This window comes from Gallus gallus, chromosome Z (assembly GCF_016699485.2).
Source record: "Gallus gallus isolate bGalGal1 chromosome Z, bGalGal1.mat.broiler.GRCg7b, whole genome shotgun sequence".
Classification (NCBI taxonomy): Eukaryota; Metazoa; Chordata; class Aves; order Galliformes; family Phasianidae; genus Gallus; species Gallus gallus.
This window is the reverse complement of record NC_052572.1, coordinates 26,460,523-26,476,130: the sequence shown is the minus strand read 5'-3', so window position 1 is coordinate 26,476,130 and position 15,608 is coordinate 26,460,523. Positions and strand designations below refer to the sequence as shown.

Sequence of the window (15,608 nt, the reverse complement as noted above, 5' to 3'; positions counted from 1 at the left end):
CTGAAAACTGTACTTAAATATCACACTTCTGCGATCTTCCTTTGCTAGTTTAATCATATGCAGCAGCTGAGATCTCATTCTTCTTATGACAAAATCTCTTTAGGACCACAGAGAGTTTTACAATTTTACCACTGCTGTACCCACTGCCATCAACTATTAGTAGTCTAGCACTCACTGCAGAACTTCTGATAATGACTTGTGAAATGCTATGCTGGCATAATGCTATGCAAGTCCTGTGATTCGTAACTCTTCCACCAACGACAATCTTTCTTGCAGATCAGACTCTGAGAAACAGCACCCAAGAGACAGGACACTGATCCTGCACTACACCTAGCGCTACTGAGTAGCAAAGTTGGGTTCTGGTTTTAGGCCATTTAGAAGCTGGGGAGATGTTACTGCTACAGGCAGTAAGTCTTACCTCTAGCCCCTCTGCACAGACTTCTTACCACAACACCATTAGGAATCCCGTAAGACTGGCCTAGAACAAATTCAAACCAAGGATGAAATTACAGTAAATTTATGTGAGTGTGTACAAAATGACATGATTTCTCCTGCAAGCTGGGAAGCTGGGAATAAACACCTGAGGATTTGAGCCCACTGGTGGAAGAAAATCAGTCCTCTTCCACAACAATCACACTTTTCCCTTATCATCTCCCTCATACGCCTCTAATTGGAATGGGACCCAAATACAAGCTAGCTACAGGTTCTGTAAGGTGAGAGTAGAATGCATGGAAAATAGGCAATTGCATTTATTTCTTTAAGGGGTATCGCAATTGCATTTATTTCTTTAGTGGCAAGAGCAAATGTAACTATACATATAAAATGTCTAGGATACTCAGTCACAAAATGATAGAATCAGAAAACAGGTTATTTTGAGGGATATGGATGACCATCCAAGATGCAATTCATAGAATCACAGACTGAATCCCTAGCACTAGAAGGAACCGTTAAAGGTCATCTAGTCCAACTCCCCTGCAATGAACAGGGTCAACCACAGTCAGATCACATTACCCAGGGCTTGATCCAGCCTCACTTTGAAAGTCTCCAGTGACGGGGCATCAACCACCTCTCTAGGCAACCTGTTCCAGTGCCTCACAGTCACATTAAAAGCTAATGGTAAGTGTCAAAAGTTAGGTAGGTGTCAAGAAACAGGCAGTCTCACTGTAAGCCGAAGGGCTCTAGGCCAGGGCTTAAACAAGTGCTTTATCTTCTTTAGATTAAATATAAGTCAACAGAACTGAGAGGACACCACCTTCAACCCTGCACTTCACATATAATAACACATCTTCACAGGTCCCGATCCATTTACTTTCCTTTTTGCTAATCAAGTAAAAGCACAAACTATTTTATTGTTTGGAAGACTTGTGAAGCAAGGGACAAAGCCTGCAACAGCTTTGCTTTCACCCCACAGAAATACAACAGAACAGCCCCTCATCTGTGTAGTGACAGTGTCTTCAAGCATCAGCATTAGGCTCTTCCTACAATAACATCATGTAAAAGCTTCAGAGAAATAACTTTCTATCTGAATTATCATGTTCTAATGTGCAGGGTCAATGCCAGAATGCCATAATCAGAATTAAACCTAAAGAAGGCCTGCCAGCTTGCCTCATTATCACCCACAGAATCCTATTCACACCTTTCTTTGACTCATTTTTCCCCTGGTTTGGTGACCAAATTCAGCAACTACACAGGCTACTACTGATTAATCTTTTACTGAAAAGATGTGAAGGTCATTGTTGTGAAAACAATCAATGCACTGAAAAAAAGAAAGCTCTTAAAGTGTGGGCTAACACAGCAGAAGGAATGGAGATATGTCTTCTCCCCATGCAACTGGATTCATGTTGACAAGGGGACATGAAATAATACTGAACGGAAAGGAACATGAAACAACATTAGATGCAGTCTGCTGTAAAGCCAAGATCTTAAAATTCATGGCCCCATCAGCTGTTGCCCCAGGAGACCCCTCCTTTTCAGGAAATTAAAGGTGTCTAATGCTGAGAAAGCCTGACTTAAGGTGATGTGAACTGGTAATTGTAATTAAACCCTGGTCTCAGCTCTAGCTTCTCAGTACTGGAAGCTCAAATGTCCTTCAAATTGCTAGAGCAACTCTGGTCACCTAAGGGAAATACCATCTATTCCCTTCAGAAAGGAGATTTCGTGGATGTTTCATTCTACTTTGTTGAGTGGCTTCACAGCAGAGCCCTTGCAGAATGCAAACTGAACCTCTTGAGGTCCTGCTTTCTACAGGAGATGTCTCCCTTTTCCTGCTCTCAGTTAAGGGACACGGACATATGCAAAGGATGAAGCTTCCTCAGTTGAATTTCAGACAGAAAATGCCTAACTGCAGCCCGAGGCCAAACAAAGCGCTCATGGTCAGGGGAATGACTTCACCTACTTTGTCAAGAATCCCACACTTCGGTAATTTCCCAGTCTTGTACAAGTACTGAGTGGGATGGTATAATCCAATCCTAGAGAGAGAGGCTTTACTTGAATTTATATACATTAAGAACCCTGAACTGGCGTAAAAAGCTCTGGTGCTAATCTGTCAGACACAGCCTGTGACTTGATTTATCCAAGCTGATATCCCAAGCCCTAGAGTGGACACTGCCAGAATTAACAACAGTCTATGCCACATTCAAATAACAGCCACCAGCACTGCAGAACATCATGCTCTCGGACTTGATGCGATGAGTTACTTCAGTGCTCTGAATGTGAAAGCTGAAAGATTAAAAAAGAGGTTGCTGAAGAGCAAAGCCTCTCGGAAATGACTTGAAACTCCTGGGATGCAGTGATGGGTAATTCTGGAGTTGTTTGTTTTGTTTTGTTTTGTTTTTTGAAAACAGCTCATCATCTACTATGATGTAGATAAGACAAAATCAACTAGGTGCCTTTAACCTGAGTCTGTGGTGATCTACCTAAGCTATTCATTGTACTCCATCAAACTCATCAATTTTGGCTAACTTTCTTACAGAGAGTCCCAATCTCATCCCACAGTCTTGCTTTGGTTTTGCACTGCCTTTAAACCAAACACACAAAGTCAGTATCAGCTCATCATCCACTTCACTCTTCCACACAACAGCTCCATAACATCATACCTGCCACTGTTTTCCTGACTGGCTTGACATGTATGTTGCTGGGAGGCTTCGAAGGCTGTTTTTCATGGCTGACCCTACAAACGTACCCCCTGTCTCACTTGAGGAAGACTCAGTGGCCACTGCCATTTGGTACTGGGAGTAGTTGTACAGGTTGTTATAGTAAGGATACAGGGATGGCTGGTAAAAACTGCTGTAGTAGGTGGAGTCCACAACCAAATCAGACGTGCTCTCCAAGTGCCCTCTGCTGGGGATGGAAGGGATGTCCTGAATGAGCATCCGTCCCTCTGGAAAAAAAAAATAAATAAAAAAAATTATGAAATAGGAGGCTCCATAAAGAGCAATACAGTCCACCCTCTGGTACACCACTGCTCCTCCTGAGGGCTGGACAGAGGGTAACAAGTAGGAAGAGGTGGAAGCTGAAAGAGAAACACTGCTGCATGTTTGGTGGAGGCTCAAGCAGACTGATGTTCACTCAGAGCTTGAGAACAACACTTCTACACATCACAGGCTGCAAAACAAAACCAACTGAGGGTTAAGACAGTATGCTGGGTCCTTATGCAGCATAAGCTGGTCCGATGACGATTTACACTAGCTAATGATGCAACCTGCTACTCTTTTTGAATTATAACTACATGCCACATCTCTGAACTCCTTGGAAGTCAATCCCTTGTTACTGCAAAATGCTTTCTTTACTAATCCCTCTCTGCCAGGCATGCTGTAGGCAAGAAGATGTTTTCTCAGCATGTCTTTAGAACTGGCAAACAGCCACAAAGCCAAGCAAAATTGCAGCAGGGAATGCACAGCACTATCAGCCAAGGTGCCCCAGCAGCCCACATGTTAACCCTGAGCAGCGAGGCCCTCAGTCCTTGCCAGCCCCCATACCCAAATTTAGCTAATGTTTACCTACAAAATCATAGAGCAGAACAAGCTCCCACACCACTGACAAAAGAGGAGGAGGGATTACTCATGACTTGCTGCCTGCATTCTTCAGTGCCTCTGGACTGAAGCCCATCCAGCTACACTCCTGCAGCCTGCTCAGCACAGGTCTACTTGCACTGCATCTCCCTAAGGAAGGGGAGCTCCCTGAGGCTGTCTCAAGTCACATTTTCTTCATTTCAACATCAATTGCTGCCCTATGATACTTTCAAGGATGAAAAAGTTCTCATGGTATTGTTTTGTAGCCTACTTCTGACGCACACCATCAGCTGCCCAAGCAAGGCAGACACAACAAACAGCAGATACAACCTAAGAATGCCTAACCAACCACACAGCAGAACACATTTGTGAAAGCTCCTCTGAAAGCAATGCCTCCTATTTTATGATGTTGGCCCACCACAACAGAGGCAGATGTTGGCAGTATGGCAGTAGAAGCTGAGCCTTCCCACCAATATTCCATTACATGTTGTTGCTGTGTGACAGATGGCAGCAGAGGGGCTGTCTGACAAAATGGTGTCTGACGTGGAAATGCATATGAAGCAAAGGTGTGTCACTGAATTCCTCCATGTGGAGAAAATGGCACCTAATGACACTCACTGACACTTGCTGAACTTTTATGGAGACCAAGCAGTGGATGTGAGCACAGTGAGGTGGTGGGTGGCGTTTCAGCACTGGTGACAGTGACAGTGGATCACTTCCACTGGTGCAGGCTTTGAGGAGCACAGCATGCAGAATCTTGTTCACTATTGGCAAGAATGAATAGCTAATGGTGGTGGCTAGGTTAAAAAATAGCGTTTTGTAGCTGAGAATTTTCTCTATCAAATAGTATTATTATGCTCTTTGTATCTTTTGTAGTTTCCATGCAAATAAATAGGAAGCATTACTTACCGAGCAACCTACATATATGCTTTTTCTTGTCCAATTCTACGATGGAGAAAAAAAGGGTGTGGCTTAAAGAAAGGCAATGAGATCTCAAGGGTTGTCAGTATGAAGACGAAGCAGCATGGAGAACAGGCACTAACCAAATAAAATCCCTGAGAGACAGCTGTCAGGCAGGTCCTGTTTCTTTCATCTTGTTCCTTTCTCTCTGTACCTGTGCACCTTGGTTACTCACCTATAAAAGCAGTACTGCACATTCACCAGCCTCTCACAGCTGTAATAATAGTTTCCATGGTACTGTGTATTAAGCTGTACACTAGATCCAATGAATGGTTTTATCAATTACTGTTGTTTTACAATGCAACTTTTTTTTACTTCTTCAGCTGTAATGAAAACTCTGCAGTCATGAGTAGTACCATCCCATGTCAGTGACCCTGTTCAGCTCTTGCTGACTTTTTAGCTGACATCAAAGAACTATGCATGTTCATTAGCAAAGAGTATCCTGCATCTGATTTTTCCACCACCTGCCCCTAAGTGAACAAGAACCTAGCAAGCTGGCTACTTTCAGAGTATCTCTCACATTTGCACACAGAAGAGCCTGCAATGCCACTAAAGATTACTTACTGTTTTTGTGCTTTCATATTTTAATGAAATTTTAACATGGATGTCATTCTGCTTCAAGGCCACTTTGTCTGCATCTTTGACAAAATCAGAACTTAGACTACTGTCACCTGCAAGCCAGCAATTCTTCCTGATGAATCAGAGCACCAGCCTGATTCCTTGCCCCACGGTTAGCTCCTGAATAATGCTGCAGTACAATTGTACTGCTTTTCATGCTGTAAATTAGAAGAGAGAAGTAAAATCCTCCAATACTTTTCCTGCTGGGATACAGACTTCACATGAGATGGAAATACCTGAAATCTGTAGGACTTACAGGTCTATGTTATGCTTCATATATGTGCAGTCTCTTCCCAAATCTCTGCTAAGTCTTTCCACCTGCAACGCATCACTGGGAGGAATAACACTTTTCCTCAGGAATACTAATACCAGAGATAAAAGGAAGACAGGGTCTTCCTAAACTGAACCAAGAAGAGCTATCCTGAGATGTAGAGGGAAGAAAGTGGGAACGTAGAAGACTTTGCTACGTTTGAAAAAAGCCTTCTGAAAAGATCTAATAGAAGAGAGACCTGCTTATAATCATCCCCAAAATCATAAAAGCATCCTTGATGTCTCTGTGATGTTCAGCTGGGTGGTAGCGCTATGGTTGCTTCCTGTAGAAAAAGCAGGGGTGGTAGTCCTTTGCTGCATTGAGTATGAGAAAAATACACTTTTTGCCTCTTATCTCTTTCTACTTCAGTCCTTGTATAACATTACTGACACGTCCAATCTGAGCTATGGTCACACGACTGAGATGAGCTCTTAACAAATAAGAAGAGAAAGCATAAGACATGAAAAAAGAGAAAGTTCAAATGAAGAGATAGACAGCATCAGCTCAGTACTTCTGTGATGGAGCTGCAAAGATGACCAGAATTCATCCTCCCTAAATCCCAAGCCACATCATGAGCCTGAAGATGGACTGGCAACATCCACCAAAGAGCAAGAGAAAGCTGCCACATGCCACAATTCATATTTTCTTTCTGAACTTAAGAGATGAGTTTTTCTTTGATGTCATGTGTTGTGACAGGTCTCTGCTTTCGTTTTGTAGCATCTGGAGAAAATTCAGTGCTTCACCTGGGAGAAGGGAGAAATTTCATTTAATTGACATGGTATTTATGCCATCCACATAGCAGCCAGACAAATCATGCAAGTTCAGAGCACTCCAGGGGTACTCTAAGCACTCACAGTCTTGAACAAGGTTGCCAGTTTTTGCAGCTCTCGAATGACTACAGCAGAAGGTCGAGAGCCACGGTGCAATGGAGCACCACACTTTTACACCTTCAGGCTGGCGTAATAATCTCTATTACCTACTACTAATGCATACATTCTACATATACACCGTGTGTAGAACAGATACAAATGTAAACACGTTAAGGGGAAAGAATTTTGTTACTAATGGATAAAGCTCTGCAAGTCTTGAGGCATTTTTCTGAGCTATACACGCTCAAAAAGAAGCACAGGTTGGAACAGCCAGTACATCAAAGAAGTGCTAAGAGCAAGCAGGAGCAGAATTAATAGCTGAAGAGCACCACCAAACTGTCCTTTCAATAAAAAAGACACTCAGACGCCTGCTCCAGATTTAATTTTATTGTACATCCCATAGAGTTTTTGCTGCACCATGCTGCTTCTTCACAGCTGAAGTCTGCAAGCTAGCAGGTGGGGAAAATGCACTGCCTCTGGGCTACAACATTCATAACATGGCCACAGCATGTAGAACAGAGCAGATCTCCTTCAAAAACTTGTGCAGCATGGGGCTTTTTGGCTGGTCTTTAGCTTGCAGGTAGTTCTGGTCATGACACCTACCTACTGGGAGAACTTTCTCAGAGGCCTCACTTCGAACTGTGCAAAGCTCAAGCAAGCTGTCCCCCCGAAGGGAGGCTGTTAGGCTTTGCCTGCATTTTTCTGCCTGCAAGGAGAGGATACCAAGGTCAAGAAGGCAGATCTCAGCTGTTTTTTTCCAAATGTAATTCAACACAGATGAATAGCTCCGCTTGCAAGGAGAAGGTCCTCCCCTGCTTCAGAGCCTGCTGCATTACAACAACTGCACGTGAGGGGCAGCCCTGAGGTTCATTGCTCTAAGGGAAGCAATTTCTGTCAGGAATTAAGCTCTCAACAAGGCAACTGCTGCTGTATCAAGAGATTCCCACTCTGCCCCTCCAGTTGCTCTTTCAGAACAACAGGCTGTGCAAGGCCTGAACACTGGTCTTGGCAGCCTTCACCTTCCTTCAGGAAACTCTGGGAAGGGCTTCTGGGTCTCTGAAGCAACCAGGAAAAAAAACCTTTCACCAGACCCAAATTTTACCATTTTGCAAGCTGCAGCTAGGGCATGACTAAAAATATGGGGCTGAGCTCATGTAAGAAGGGGCAGAAACTGACCAGTAAAACAAAGCCAGAGTTGTCAGAATTCTCACTTCGTCTCTGGGACACTGAGTCTACAATGCATGGATGTCTGAAGCCCTCCTTGTATAAGCAGTACTCAGACAATGAGATAATGGTATCACTTCATGCAGTTATGCCTTCACATTTCCAAGCTCTTTTCCTCTTCTCCACATCTTAATTCTTGTAGAGAACTGATGCTACTTTTTTTGCACTATGTACACAGTATGAAATACGACCCACTCCTTCATAGAAGATCAATATGATGCATGGTAAATACTGCTATTGATCTTGCAGTGTTGTAGGCGACTCTCCAGCTCTATGGCATATTAATAGTAGTTAACCAGTAATTCATTTCAGGATGGCTAGGATTTTCTTTTAAGGAAGGTGAGTTCTCAGGGTCGGTCACAGATAAGGGTCCTGTATGTTCAATAACCTGAGACAGGCTACCACCTTCACTTAGCAGAGCATGGTGAAAAACAGTGGCCCAGTCCTCAGTTAATGCAAGCCAGTCTCAGAACTTTTACTTCAAAAAGCCATGGCAATTTACACAAACTGCAGATATGCATGACAAAATCAGCACAGAAGCCTGTAAATGATCATTCTTTCCCTTTTTACTTTTCGAGATGACAAAGAAGAGATGATAGGAAGTTTTCAGGAAATTTTAACATCTCTATCTCAGCTACACAAACGTGTTTTTAAACCTACAAACCAAGAAATGCAAACACTGAATTTGCACTCTTCCTCACAGGGACCAGTTATACATTGTGCAGTACACTGATATTAGTAATTTAAACATGTGTGGGTGAGTTACTGATGCTGAGGTCAAATGCACAGCAGGTCCATACTACTCAACTTTCTTAGTGTCTGGAGAAGGCTGGCAGCATTGCATTGCCTATAAGGCATAGCTACTGCACCACATCTAAGAATTTGGAGGATAGTACAAACGTGGGACAGAAGCAAGTTGGGAACTGTTTTAAAAATCAGGATAGCACATACAGTACAGTTTCAATGTCTGGGAGTATGCAGTAGCACAGTTTATGTCACTGATGTGGCTGTAATGGTTGATTAGTCTACCTCTGGTTGTGCATTTCATGAGAGACATGCAGTATGACAATTAAGAGAATTTCACTGCCCGCATCGATTGACACGCGTTCTTTTATACATGTATGGAGATAGTAGTTCTTATTTATCCATCTGCAAAGAAGCTACACTTACAAAGGTATGCTGCCGAAAATGCAAAAGAAATGCAACTGTTCAAGTGGCAAGTTTATTCAAGGAATAGGAAAGCACAGTGAGTTTCCAGTGAGGAGAGTTCCAGCTTGTGGTACTTTACATTTGCAGTTTCCAATTCAGAGTGACTGTACTCATCACAGCAGTGCCTGCATCTATCTGCATAGTCAGCCTCTGCTACCAGAGTCAGCTATGCTGTTAAAATTCCAAAAATCCATTGTTCAGCCAGGAAACACTTGCCTTCATACCTCAAAAAGTCTTGGACTTGCACCCAACTATTTCCCCTTGCTCAGCATACAAAGCACCCTTACACTCTACTAGCTGGCTTGGCAGTATTAAGTCTTGCAATGCCTTAATTCAATTCAGAGCTGGCTTTGAGGTCGGACAGTAGCCTTGAATAAGGCTGCTGTGAAATCACTCCCTAACGTAATAATCAGAAACACTGGAACAGTATGTTTCTCCCACCAGACAATCATGACAGAGCTATTTCAGATTTGAAAGAAAGCTGGCATTGCTACCTAGTTTCTGCAGAGACATCCTCCAGGAACAAAATTCACAAGCTGGTTGAGAGGAGTATTTCTCTTCTCTTTCCATTAGAAGTTGTGGATTATCTCTGGTTCCAGTGTTGAACTTTTAGATTGCTATAAAGTTAATGTGCTAGACAATGTTCATTGCAGGCAAGGCTGAGGGGCTGTGTATTTTCTGCCACCCCCAAAAAAGGCCATTATCTGTAATTACCCATTACCATGCATAATTATTTCTTCTATTCTGGTCTATGGCCCCCAGGACTTTATGCTGTTACAGCTCACTGCATTATCTTATCAAATTTGTTAAGGAAGCTTTTTTGACCTTTTGAGCACTTGTCACAGCACATACAAAAGCTGGCTGCAAATTGTCTAAGCATGTAATGTGTGATTTATTGTATGTACCCTGCATAGTGATACCGTACAAAATATTACACACAGACACCTCTCTACTCTGCCCTCCCCATTGCAGCTAAAAGGAAAAGGGGGGGGGGGGGGGGGGGAAACCTCTCTAGGAAGAGAAGGAAAGGAAAAGAAAGAAAAGAAAGAGCCCAGATTCTCTCTGTGTGAATTTGAGGAAGGTCACAGCAACAAATGGCTAACCCCGAACACTAGCCTCCACAGAAAGTCTTGGCTTCCCTGTTGTTGTCTGTTTCTCATACCCTTTCCCATGCTACCATCAAAGCTTCTCCTCACAGAGCACTGTTCCTTCACACAGAAGCCCATTTGCTGACAGCTCAGCAAACGGAGAAGGGGGCTTTAAACATGTTCTCTTCCCAGTGCACAGCTTCTGTCAAGGCAGCATGAAGCCCTGAGTGTTAGAGACAGATTTGGTGCAATATCAGATCTAGAGGTGGGTGCAGAGAGGACCAGGTCTTTTTCTCCCCTCCCCTCAAAGCTCCCAGCTAAGGACCAGATGCTGCCTTGCATGGAAGCATCATTTGCTTCTGCTCATATGTCTCGGTGAATCAACACACCATGTCACTCTGCTCTGTTAGGATGGTGAGATCTGACCCTTGGATAGAAACAGCACTATGAAGAAAAGACAAACTGACTCCCTCTGTCCCTCATCATCTCTTCCAGGTGACTGAATGTTCTCAAGACACATGCCTATCTGAAAGGGATATTCAAGAAATTATCCCTTAGGTAATTTCAGTGAAAATTATTTGGAAGCTTTTGAATTGTGTGATGGAATAAACTTAAATACAGGATAATCTTGTACGCCATTGTGGTAACAATCAGTAAGCTTCAAGGGCTGCATATGCCCTTTAATGTAAAGCTGGGTGGTGTAAATTGTTTTAGTATAAGGCACACCTTTCTGATGAGGACTTCTCCCTAAAAGTACAGCAGAAAAGCAGGTGTGGGCCCTTCTGAAAACATTCCTGAATGTAGGCCCTAAGAGATGGCTAGCTGAGCCTCTGCTGTGAGGAGAGAACTCTTCTCTGCACCTTCCAGGCATGGCTCTCCAACACTGGGGCACTGCAGACTGAAGCAGTGGCACAAAGAAGACACAGTGTTCCGGGCAGATGAGGCATGGGCAGGGCAGGTCGCACAGCAGCCTGGAGGACTGCGCTGGACCCACTGCCATAAAGCCTAGCTCTGGAGTCACACAGGGCTGCACCTCACTCATTCACCTCAGGAAAACCAAATCTGCAGTTTTTCCATGTGTTGCAGTCACAAAGCATTCAAAAAAAGTGTGTTTTTCCCCTCCCTTCCCTAACTGCCAACAACACTACAGCCTTGTCTTTACCTCAAAAGACAAATAAGCCATTCTTGTTCCTTCTTCCTGGCTATCGCTCACCCAAAGAAACTCAGATGCTCAGCTGCACTCTGAGCAACTTCTACCACAGGGAGAGGTAAAAAAAATCTGCTACCAATTGTATCAGACACGTGTACTAAAGGCAGCTGGGTCTTCTCGCCCAGGAGATTAACCACAGCCAAAACAGCTTATTACCACAACAGTGTCTAGGTACATCTCAGCCCACACCCAAGAACATGGCTGCCCAACCAATACAGATTCACTGTTCTCCTTAAAAATGAAATGTGTATTAAAAATAAATTAAAGAATGGCAGTGCAACAACCCTGTGCCCATCCCAGGCTCCTTGCCCCTTCCCACACAGGGACAGACCCCCAGTCCCTCCTCCCTCTCCTAATCAAGGCACCTACCCCTTTCAGCCCCCTCCCACTGGCCCAGACACAGCAGTGGGCCATGGCCTGCCCATGGCCCTGCAGCAGCTCTGCGGAACAGCTCGGCAAGCCTTATCAGCAGCAAGGCATAATGGAGCTCTGTCTGCAGCCCTGGCCTTATCCACACAGACGTCAGTGGCTGGGCTCTCCTGCTTCTCAAGGTTTGTTCCACTGCCAGAACAATACCCATCTTCACTCCTGAGGAACAAATATTACTTGTTTTCCCCTCCTGAGGATGACTCTGCAGTCGTGACTCAAGCAAGCACTGCCTGGGTCTCGGCTTTTCCAGTTCCACCTCCTCAGGGCTAAAGGGGATGGTGCATCTCCCAAAAACAGCATTAGCCAGGAAGAAGCACTGGAGGATAAAACTGATGCTGTAAAGACAGCACATTTCAAGAAAATTCCGGATCTTCCAGACTTAAGGTTTTCTTCAATGTCTTGTTTGTGCCCTAACACACCATCTTTTCACGAGGTACCATTTTTGTTGATAAAGTCAAAACTCATCTAGTGAAAAGACTAAGAAAACTCTAACTTACGCTTTCAAAGGCACAACCAGTTCAGAACAATCACAGTAGGGATTAATTAAATCTTAAGGGAGAGGGTCATTGAAGGGCAAAGTAAATTGCTGCATCTTCCTGTGTCTCCACCCTGAAGCCTTCTGAGCTTCAGCACAAGTGTGTTGGTTTAGACCATGTCTATGTATCTGCCCATAACTATAAAGAGAAAGCTAGAGGGTAAGAAAACAGGACACTACCCTCACTCTCTCCCAGCCTCCAGCTTATTTAGCTCAGTGATGCTCTTGACCATGGAGTGGACTGGCCAGCAAGGAGTCCCGAAAGTCACACACCCACCTCCCAACTTCGGGCACAAGAGGAACTCTCCTTCCCATCACACATCAGTCCTTGGCCATCCACTTCCAGCAGGAACCACCATTATCCAACAGGCAACTGGCTCTTCTGCAGTGACAATGCTGAGAAAGGACAGATTCCTCCATTTCTTACTTCTGGTGAACATTAAAATGCTTCTTTGCATGTGACTGACCATCTAACCAAGCTTTTCTGCATCAGAACTCTGTGCTCTTCACTTCCCACCAGCCCATGCGCCTTTCTATCACCTAGAAACACCACTGCAGTGATTCCAGGTTTTGCTTACAAAATGTCAATAAAAGTGTTGCAGAGTTCAAAGCCCAGAGAATTTCCTGTGAGACTTTTTTATAAAAAGCACTGTGTTATTTAGACTCCCCACTGCCCTTCAGAACTACCCTTTCAGATCAGCAAGATAATCCTTAAAACCATTTAACTCAGGCAATATTTAACTTCTGTCAATTCAGTTTCTTAATTAAGATGTCAGGAGATACAAAATCAAATGCTTTACAGACTTTGCGTCAAAGTATTTCCCTTTGTCAAGCAATTTTATAATGATAAAGGGTTACTAACTTGATAGAATCTTTGACACACAGATTTCTGTTAATTCACGTTCTGAAAACATCCCCTAATGGCTGTTTTTCTCCCCCTACCACAGATTTCAGTCCACTGGAGTCTATTCCACTGCTTTCACAAAAATTAACATCAGACTTACAGGTTTGTGGCCACACATCCATCCTACTCCAGTCGCTCATCTTAAGCGCTTCCATGACATCAGCCTTCTTCCCGGCCTTAGGAATTTCCCCAGTGTTAAAAGTCTACAGGAAATCATTATTAATGCACCAGAGAGATCCTCAGCCAGGTTTTCTTCTTTTTAAGAAAAAACTGCACACAAGTTATCCAATCCTGCTGACTTTAGTTACTGCTGAGGATGAAAGCAGAATGTCAGCATCTCTATTAATCATGTCTTCCTCTCTTCCACATGCAGAATTATTATCCCATAATGGGCCAAATCGCCATTAACTCTGTGTGCGTGCATTCCTGACACAATTTTAAAACCTCACAATTTTAAGATTCTTACTACACACAAAACAATTCTTTCAAAGGAAAATGTATTTTGAGAGGGAAAAAAAAATAGGGGGAGGAAGAATCCCAGCTAGGAGACTTCAGCTTGGCATAATAAATTTCCCAGTTACACACAAAACCCTAATCTAACTCCAGCTAAAGAGGAGCTAAAATACCACCATCGACTTCAGCAGAACTGGAAAAGGTATATTTTGTTCACATTTAGTGCACACTTCATAAAAATGATCTGCTGCAAGCATTTAGCAAGCAACTTAAAAATCCTCCTATTATGACTGAAGAAATAAAATCTACAGAAAGTAATTTTTATTTCCATGCTTACAGCAGGCTTCAGGCCTTCAATAAGATGTCTGTGGCAGCAAATTTCACTTCCAAAATCTTCTGCAGCTAACCAGAGATAGGCAGCGGATCTTTCTAGGAAAGCTGGGGGACGATTCCTGCTCTTTTCTTATGTGCACTTTCAGTCTTTCTAGGACAGTTATGGCAACTGTATTCAAATCTTTGTTTGCAAAAAAAAGAAAGTAAAAAAAAAAAAAAAGTAAAGAAGAAGCATTCAAAATCTTTGAACATTGTTTTGAATGCACAAAAATGAAACACACTATTTGAATTCTACAAGTATGTTTGTTAAACTGAGACAGCAAATCAATTTACAGATCTAAAATTATTACCATGAATGACAGCTAACAGGATCAGCACAAATAGAATGAGCGCTTCAGAAAATTAGCAGCAAGCACTGTTCTTAATCTTCAGTGCAACCACTGGGAGAATATGTAAATAAATATATATGTATATATAAGTATATATATACTCCTCTTCATGTACAAACATTTAACTCACTATTTAACAGGCATGCAACGTGCTACTTATATGTGTAACAGAAGAAAAACTTACATTCAAGTTTAGAAAAGAGAGGAAGGAATTAAAAGAGAAAGGAAATCTGGGAGGAAAATCAGAATTCTAGACAGTCATTGAAAAAAAAAGAAAAAGAAAAACAAATGGCCCAGACACCTGCAGGTCCAAAGAAGCAAAATTGAGAGGAGGAGAAAGAAACTCAGTGTGGATTAAATGTAAAGGGATCTAAGTCATTAACAGGAGATCAAAGAGACACTGGAAGGGAGGCAAGGCTTTACAAATATCTGAGATAGGAGACCTTGGAGGAAATATGACTAGGATAAAATCATTATGGCTCACACTAAAAAACTAAAGGGAGTAGGATGATGGCTGGAGTTCGTTAGAGTCCATGTTTGATTATAAGTCGTATGATGACAGAAACTCGGGTTTCTACTAAATAAGACCAAATAGAAAAGAAAAAAAAAATCAGGAGAGCTATAAACTTTGATATGGTAGAGAAACTAACCTAGACTAAGAACTGCTAGAGACACCCACGGAGCCTAGCCTAGTGAACAAAAACCATATGCGTGCACATCATTCTTGCACAAGATCACTGCACGGAAGTAACACCATCTGGACCCAGAAAACCTGCCTTCATGAAAATGCAAACTGAGAACTGATTAATTTTGTTCCTGCACAGCTGACAAACTGAAAAGCACAGCAACTTGACTACAATAGCTTACATCAGCCAGGGTTCTGGGACATTAGTAGCATTGCAGTACAGTACAGCTTGGTACATCAGCCATAACTACACGAGCTCCAACAGCAAATGGTAGGCTAAGCTGTAAGCAACACAAGTGGTATGAACAGAAACTAGAGGCAGGATTTAAAAAAAAAAAAAAAAACACAACAAAATACTTCTGCTTCTACCCTCATTTCACAG

General features: G+C 42.8%; 1 protein-coding gene across 2 annotated transcripts in view; it reads right to left on the bottom strand.

The window, feature by feature from the left end:
• DMRT1 (doublesex and mab-3 related transcription factor 1) overlaps positions 1–15,608 on the bottom strand; it is a 55,678-nt gene that overhangs the window by 30,795 nt on the left and 9,275 nt on the right. For both annotated transcript variants that reach the window (XM_040655644.2, NM_001101831.3), the window contains exon 3: positions 3,096–3,379. In XM_040655644.2, coding sequence (XP_040511578.1) covers positions 3,096–3,379 — 284 coding nt within the window. The remainder of the gene's footprint in view (positions 1–3,095; positions 3,380–15,608) is intronic.